The sequence below is a fragment of the Petaurus breviceps genome, unplaced genomic scaffold, assembly GCF_028583685.1.
Source record: "Petaurus breviceps papuanus isolate PSGF00001 unplaced genomic scaffold, PetGlider_PUasm1.0 186, whole genome shotgun sequence".
Taxonomy (NCBI): Eukaryota; Metazoa; Chordata; class Mammalia; order Diprotodontia; family Petauridae; genus Petaurus; species Petaurus breviceps.
In genome coordinates, this window is record NW_027185798.1 from 45,438,655 (window position 1) to 45,447,238 (window position 8,584).

At 40.8% G+C, this 8,584-nt stretch overlaps 1 protein-coding gene across 1 annotated transcript in view; it reads right to left on the reverse strand.

Moving 5' to 3' along the window:
- The window catches only part of CHI3L2 (chitinase 3 like 2), a 17,559-nt gene extending 10,982 nt beyond the window's left edge, over positions 1–6,577 (reverse strand). The window contains exons 1-2 of the mRNA XM_069090386.1: positions 6,471–6,577; positions 2,740–2,768 (exon numbers count right to left, since the gene is read on the reverse strand). Coding sequence (XP_068946487.1) covers positions 2,740–2,768; positions 6,471–6,541 — 100 coding nt within the window. The 5' untranslated portion in view covers positions 6,542–6,577. The remainder of the gene's footprint in view (positions 1–2,739; positions 2,769–6,470) is intronic.
- Between the last annotated feature and the right edge of the window lie 2,007 nt (positions 6,578–8,584).

Genomic DNA, 8,584 nt, shown 5'->3' on the forward strand with positions numbered 1-8,584 from the left:
CATGGCATGAACCACCACTATGCCAAGACCTCCCAGCATACTCAGCTCCAGTCATTCTCAGCTCCTCTGAGGATTTTCTGACCCCAGCAAAGGGCACCCAGACCTTAGATCCTCAAATGCCCTGGGCCACTGCAACCTTTGAAGCATTCATTAAGCCTTAACCAAGGGTGGTTTTCTCATTTAGGGGCAAATGGAGCATCTCCTCCCTGGGGCTAGACTATGACATCATCTCTATTTGCTTCATATTTCCTCCAGGCTGATAGAGCAGCAGAGGTCTAAGAACCTCAAAATGGCTATTGCAGAGTCTGATCTGCAAATGAGTTCAGATTGCTTGTGGAGATGGGGAAGGAATCATTTACCATTGTCATATGAAAAAATGGAAGGAGGCCAGGGAGAGAGAAGTGATATTTTTTTCTTTCTAATTACTGGAGAATTGAATTCTTTCCTTGAACTCTGTGCCTGGGAAAATAGTGGGAAGAGGGAACCAGTACCACTTCTTGTTTGGACAATAGATGCTATTCATCTAACACCAAACCATGCTTGGACAGGATAATTCCCATGCTCAAGGAGTTGGCCATGGGAACCCTCCCACTCATAGGGAAAGGTCTGTCTTCCACTCCTGGGTTAGTCTAAGTATTTTTTGCAAAATGCAAAAAACATTTATTAAATGCCTGCTACATATCAGCATAGAGGTGGTATCTGAACTTTTGTGAAAGGTTGAGATTATCAAATCAGAAAGTAGAGAGAAACAGTTGAAGAAGGCCAGAAACAAATCCTAGAAGAACACACATCTTAAGGGGTTGAAAAAGAGACCAAAGAAGTGGCAAAGCACATAGGGGAGAGGCTGGAGAGGTAGGAGGTAATTTAGGAGAATGACATTTCTGAAGCCAGGGAGAAGAAAATATCAGGAAGAAGAGGATGGTCAATGGCCATAAAAATATTACTGAAGCTAAATAAGGATTAAAGAAAAAAAAACATTAGGTCTGATGATTAGAAAATCACTAGTGATCTTCGAAAGACTGGTTTCAGTAGAGTAGTGGCAATGTCAATTAGATTAAAAGGGGTTGAGTAAAGAGTGGGATTTTATTGGATGCATGAATGAATGAAATAGAAGTTATCAAGTGTAGACTATTTCCCCAAGAAGTTTAGAAGTAAAAGGGAAAAGAAACATGACACTGTAATAGCTCAAGGAGATATAAGGGAAAAGGGAGAGGCCATTCCCAAAATGGACGCCTTCCTACTCAGCTAATGAGCCTGGGTTGGAGCTCTAGAGGCCATAGAGGTACTAGGCCCCCTTGTGGGCATAAGGATAGCAACATAATTAGAAATTACAAGGGGAAAGAGAATGGAAGTGAAGACTTGGCAGGACCACATATGCCAAGTTGACTTTTCTTCTCATTTCCTTTACTTATACCCCTTACCTGTGAATGAGTTGAATCCATATAGAAGAATGTAAGCTATAGGGGTGGCTAGGTGGTGTAGTGAATAGAGAACCAGCCTGGAGTCAGGAGGACCTGAGTTCAAATCCATCCTCGGACACTTAACACAAAAACTAGCCGTGTGACTTTGGGCAAGTCACTTAACCCCAATTGCCCTCCAAAAAAAAAAGCAAAAGAAGAAGAAGAATGTAAGCTCCCTGTCACTTTAGGCCCTTACATTTCAGGTCCCAACACTAACACTTAATCATGAAAAAAAAAACCCAACATGCTAACAACATACCAATTCCACGCTAGCAATGCATCAATTCCATGCTGCTGCTACTGCTACTGCTGTTACCGCTACTACTATTATGACTGCTGCTGCTCCTACTCTCACTATTCCTGCTGCTGCTGCTGCGAGATTCCCAGGGCAAGACAGGAGATATGGTGCTCATGTGGTACTCCAAAGGCACCTTTGGAGAGCGCTAATTGTTAGGGTGTTTTGTGAATTTTTTCTCCTAATGAACCTAAACTGACCATTATTCAACTTCTACTTATTACTCCTAGTTCTGCCTTCTGTGACTAAGTCAGATTATGAAAGACACAAAAAGTCCTATAGGAATTGATGAAGTTGCTGAGTAAGGCAGGATCATCCCTAAGGTATGGGTGCACGGGGGTGTAGGCAACTAATTTCTGTGGGACCTCTGTCTAAATAAACAATTTTATTAAAAATGTATTATAGATAAATACGGTCATTTGTAGTAGCAGTTTTATCAATAAAGATTTAGAATAATTAGCTTACAATATTCACAACTGTGATTTAAAACATTGAACTATCTACATTTGGATCACTATTGCAGTCCAAAAGACTTTTGGAATTAGAACCACTGATGGTTAAAGAATTAATGTATCATACTCATCCTCCCTGCTATTTTTTTTTTTAAAGCAATCGGGGTTAAGTAACTTGCTCAAGGTTACACGGCCGGTTATTTCTGGGTGTGGTGCTGAGTATCTGAGCCCGGGATTCGATCCAGGTCATCCCAACACTGGAGCCGGTGCTCTTACTCAACCTGAGCCACCTGGCCCCCCCGCTCCCTGCTATTCTTAACGCTATTCTTCAAGTATTTCAGGAGAACCTGGCTTATCTCACTATATACTGCCTCCCAGAGCAACTGGGTAAAAGTGGGTGCCAGGCCTGGAGTCTGGAAGACTCATCTTTCTGAGTTCAAGTCTGGCCTCAGACACTTAAGGACAAGTCACTTAACCCTGTTTGCCTCAGTTTTTTAATCTGTATAATGATCTGGAGAAGGAAATAGCAAACCACTCCTTAGTGACAGAGTGAAAAGAATGCTTTACTTAGTAGCAAAGGACCTGGGTTCAGATCCTAGTTCAGTTAGTAGTCCCCATCTCTGGACTTATGCTTCAAGACTTTTTCTTTTTTATTCTTTCTTTTTTGAGGGGTAAGGCAAGGCAGTTGGGGTTAAGTGACTTGCCCAAGGTCACACAGCTAGTAAATGTCAAATGTCTGAGGTCAGATTTGAACTCAGGTCCTCCTGACTCCAGGATTGATGCTCTATTCACTGCAGCCACTTACCCACATCTTCAAAGCTTTTTCTACCCCTTCACATTATAGTTATAGAAGGGAATGGAAAAACTATTTTGTATTTCTTTGCAGAAGGGACTTTAATCCCTCCCTCAATCCATCCCGTCTCCTCCTTTTGGAGATCTTTCATAAAGCAGGTCAGGCCAGGATAATTTGAATAATGCTGTGATGCTTAGATGCTGTGAAGAAAGATGATGAATGACAACAAACAAACAAAAATAAAACATTGTGGAAGAGAGTAAGAGGTGCCCTCCAAATCCCATAACTCAATATGAGATACTGAAGCAAGCAGAAGGTAGAGTGCCCAGGCACTAGGAAAGAAAGGAAAGTGGAACTGAGTCAAAATAAATCTTCAAGTAGTTGAAAGCAGAGTGTTACACAAAGAGACTATTCCTATAGTCAGGTCAACGAGCATTAAGTGCTTACTACATGCCAGACACAGGAATAAAAAATAGAAGCACAAAAGAAAAATATTCCCTTCCTTCAAGAATTTTACATTCTAATTGGGGAAGATGACACCTGAAAGGAAGCTGAAAGGGGGAGAAGAGGGAGTACATCCACAGGTGAGAGTGTGGAGGATGTGGAGGGTGTGGGGACTGGAGGATCAGGGAGGGAGGAGAAAGTTTGGGGAGTCAAGAGTGGAACCTGGAGAGCGATGAAGACATGGTTAGGGTGGGTACTTTCCTTAAAATAGAGTTTCTGAGGGACCCTTTGTAGACCTGTATATTAAAAACAAGTTTTCAGGGGTGGCTAGGTGGCACAGTGAATAGAGCTCCAGCCCTGGAGTCAGGAGGACCTGAGTTCAAATGAGGCCTCAGACACTTAACACAAAACTAGCCATGTGACCTTGGGCAAGTCACTTAACCCCAACTGCCCTACCCCTCTCCCAAAAGCAAAAAACAAAATCCTAAAAAAAAAAAAAGGTTTAAAAAGAAGAAAATTCAGGGCTACATTTTAAACTGAAAACATATAGAGGCATAGAGTGGTCTTAACATATGGCCCCACCAAAAAAAACAAAAGCATATGGCCCAGCTGCTAGAGAGTGGGCCCATTTCCAGCCAGAAGAAATGAACTAAGATTAAAAAAAGATAAGAGTTTTGGAGGAAAGGATTTGAAAGAAAATAAGTAGCTCAGAAGAAAAGTAATAAACTTTACTTACATAATGGACTCTCTGAACATTAAAAAAAACTAAATAGAAATCAGTGACTCTGGAATATAAAGAAATGTTAAAACAAAATAAAAGACTGGAAAACAGAAGAAAATGTGAAATATCCAATATTAAAACAAACTGACTTAACAGAAGACTTGATTTGAGAATCATTGGATTGAGTGAGAGTCATGATTTTTTTTAAATGGATATTATATTTCAAGAAATTAGAAATGAATCTATTATAACCAGAGTGCAAAGTAAAGATTGAAAGAATCCACTGAATGTCTCCTAAAAGAAATCTCCAAATTTAAAGTCCCAGAAATGTCACTTCCAAAACCCAGAATTTCCACAAAAAAGAAAAAATACTGAAAGCATCCAGAAAGGAGATAGTTAAGTACCAGGGTGTCATACTCAGGATCCTACGAGACCTGGCAGAGATCTTGGAATACAGTCTTTCCAAAGGCAAAAGATACAGGTTTACAACCTAAAACCATCACAGTTGATTATAATCCCATAGGTGAAATAAACCTGCATTGGAATAGAGAAATTTCTAACATTCTTAATGAAAAGACCAGAGCTAAGCAGAAACTTTGAAATGCATAAATGAGTCAGAAAAACCTAGAGATACAAATTTATTTGAACAATTGGAAGGGCTAATAGTCTACTGTCTAACAATCTAACCTCAGACACTTACTAGCTGTGTGATTCTAGGCAAGTTAATTTTTCCCTGTATGCCCCATTTTCCTCAACTATAAAATTAGAATAATAATAGCCCTTGGTTCACAGGGTTGTTGTGAAGATCAAATGAGTCAGTATTTGTATAGGGCTTAGCACAGTGCCTAGTACACAGCAGATATTTAATAAATGCTTTTTCCCTTCCTTCCCACTAGGGAGAGAAGAAACGAACATTGCTTCAAAACCTTTTTGTCTTCAAAGGGTACTGAGTGAGTTAAATAAGAAAAAAAAAAAAGAGGACCTGGAGTAGATTGGTTTTGCTCTGTGGGTTTTTAAGAAGAGAAAAAGAATGTAGGGTAAAAAGAATATACGGTACTAGTGTAGAAAAAAAGAAAGAGGAGGAAGAACTTGCTATTTCTCATGATTGGGGTGTGAATAATTATCTTCCCTTTCCCCATCCCAAAGGTATTTTGATGACATCATCTCCAAGAATATCATTAAAAATTACAGATGACCTTAATGTCCTTTGCCTTGCACTCAGCACACAGAAGATGCCTGAGAATCATCTACTGAATGAATGAACGTGGTGGTTTGAAGGGTTTACAAAGTAAATTCATATTCAGGATCCCACCCACTACTAGGATTAAGCATGCTTCATTCAAGGTTAGTCAAATGAGGAAATTCAACAATCTCTCCAGTCCCTACTATCAATGAAGATGGAATACAGAGACTCAAAGGGGGGCATCTTTGTTTCTTCTATCTTAAGACAGTTTCATAGAATGTTAGACCTGGATGATACCTTTGTCCATCTGATCTAATTGTCTCATTTTGAAGATAAGGAAACAAAGATCCATAGACTCTCTGTGCTTGCCTTGTCTTATTTCTCATTCTCAGTCTCTATGCACAGCCCATATCCTGTGGCCCCCCACCAAAGTAGGCCACAGTCTTTCTTGGCACCTCTCCAAGGAGGCCAAGCCAAAGGGCATTAGTGGGCATCAGGGACTTGGGCCATGACTGCTGTTTCTTTTGCTAGAAAGAGATAAGAAACTTAGTTCTCTGAACAAACTTCGCAGACATCGCTCCATTACTCTCTAAAGAAAGCCCATCCAGCTTTATGATCCTACAGCTTCATGTTTATTCCTATTAAATCTTCTATGATTAGATTTGGCTCAGCGCTCTAGCCTGTAATCTTTTGGGATTCCCCCTACATTAATGCATTAGCTATCCTTTTCAGTTTTGTATCATTTGCAAATTTGATAAGTATGCCATCTGTAGCCTTGAGGTATTGTACTAGGTAGAACATCAAGTAATTTTGGGCCAAGCCTCCGAACCCGGTCTGAATCTACTTAATGACTGTGATCTAGTCCATACCCCTCCATTTTATTCCCAAGAAGAGCAGGAGAGATTTCAACTCCTTGGACTTAATTTTCCTTATCTACAAAAAGGAAGGAACTGAACTAGATATGAAATGAAACTTTTGACTCAATTATTCCACTATTCTATCCAGAGAGAGGAGAACATGATGTTCATTTTTTTAATCTTTCCACAGAGCATCCTCTCTCCCCTCCATCTAATTCCTATTCCAACCCAAATCTTCTACCTGATAAGTCTGTTGGGTCCACACTTACCCCACCAGAGGAACTTCTGGCCCATGATGGCAACTCCCAGTTCACCAGCTTGCTCTGTCCTCTTCATGTTCTTCGATCCTTCTATGTCCCGATTTTAAAAGCCTGACTTACAGGAAGGAAGCTGTACAATCCGCCCAACAATTCCATTGCCCCTCCCTAATTTCATTTACGTTGCACAATTTTCTGGAAGTCAGCCATACACTTAAACAATGTCTTCTCTCAACATATCACAAGGTGTCTTCTCTCAACATGGCACGAGGGTTTAGAGGGATAGTCCCATAAGGCTGAAATACTCTTGCAACTCTGGCTTCCTCCTTGGTCCCACATGTCTTAATCTGAAGTCAACACCCTGGATCTCCCTGACTTGCATAAAATTACATTCTGTAAATTCATAAAATTACATTCATAAGATTCCAATGGAAACCAATTATATGGAAATGCAGTTATCAAAATACAATTTTTAAAAAAATGTTCAGACATCAGTTTAAGAACTTCTTCTCTAAATGTCTGAACTCTGTGGTCATTTTACATATCAAGAATGGAAAGGTCAAATTTGGGTGCAGGGAATAAAGATGGGATCACTTTGAATTGTTCAACATCAACATCACTGGAGGCCCAAGAGGTGGAGGGAACTAAGGCAAACCAAGAATCATAAGAATCATTCTGAAATGGGCACTTGGACAACAGAGACAACAGTGATACTGGTAGAACAGAAATGTGCAATTGGAGGGTGTCACTGGAATAGTGGGTTAGGGTGCTTCCAGAGACCTGAAAGGTCCTGGCACAGAATGCTAACAGGGAGCAAGAGCTCAGAAGGAATGAGTGTTCACAGTGGAGACCTGAGACCAAAACTAAAAGAGATTCAGAGACACAATAAGAGATAGGTTGATCCCTCCCAACCAAGATAGTCCTATTGGAGTGGGGACATCAGGGAGAGTGTCCTTGGCCAAAATAGAAAAAGAAGCCCTTGTGTCCACAAGACAAGAGACCTTCTTCTCTGCAATTTCTAGGGAGACAAAGGGGTTGCTTCAAGGTAAGGACAGGAGGAGGGAAATGGGGATCTCTATCTAGCTGTCTAATTGGGATCCCTTAGGGTACCTTGGCAAGTCTGCATCAGGATTCCCAGTCTGAAGGTTGGAGCACTTGTTTTTCCATTGACCCCTCATTTGACAATAGGTACAAACATCCTGAGGGAAGGGGTCTGTAACAGCAAGCACTTAGCATACTCAGGATGCCTGCTAGCACAGATTCTTTGATCTGTTTTACTAAAGGAAAGCAACTTTTATTTTTATTTCTTTTGCTTTATGGGGAAGGGGAAGGTAGGGCAATTGGGGTTAAGTGACTTGCCCAAGGTCACATGGCTAGTTTTTTGTGTTAAGTGTCTGAGGCCGGATTTGAACTCAGGTCCTCATGACTACAGGGCCAGTACTCTATTCACTTCGCCACCTAGCTGCCCCAGGAAAGCAACTTTTAAAGGAACCAACAATCTTTAATTAAACACACACACACACACACACACACACACACACACACACACACACACATATATATACATATATCATTCACTTAGTTCAGGGGAAAAGTCAGTAGCCTGAACTTGAGAAAATACAAACAGAAATTACAAGCAGACAAAAAATCAGACAGAAATTAACACAATTTGACAGACCAACAGACAGGGCTTCTAGCTGTCTAACATTACATACATATATAGTTAGTTACCAGAGAAAGCACCAACATCTGGGTTTTCAAAGTAGGGATGGGGGGTGGGAGTGCTCAATGGCTCCCTAGAGTCTCATCTGATCAAATCACACAATTCTTCCCATAAATGTGCCCCAAAGCAAAACCTCACCTCATAGTATATATACTCTTCTTCAGGGTCAGAGGACATCACAACTAACCCACTGCTTAATTAGAAAGTAACAAAAGGTGTGGGCCTTCCTGAAAAACAAGCCTCCCACCAATCAAGTCCCTCCTGTTGGGTTCCACTTGAGACCCATTAAGGGGCAGGGAAGATATTCAAATTCCCTTACCATTACAGGGTCTTGTGTCAGCGGAGTGAACTTTTTTGGATATGAAAGCAGGTGACCTCAGAACTGGGGGCCAAGCTGCC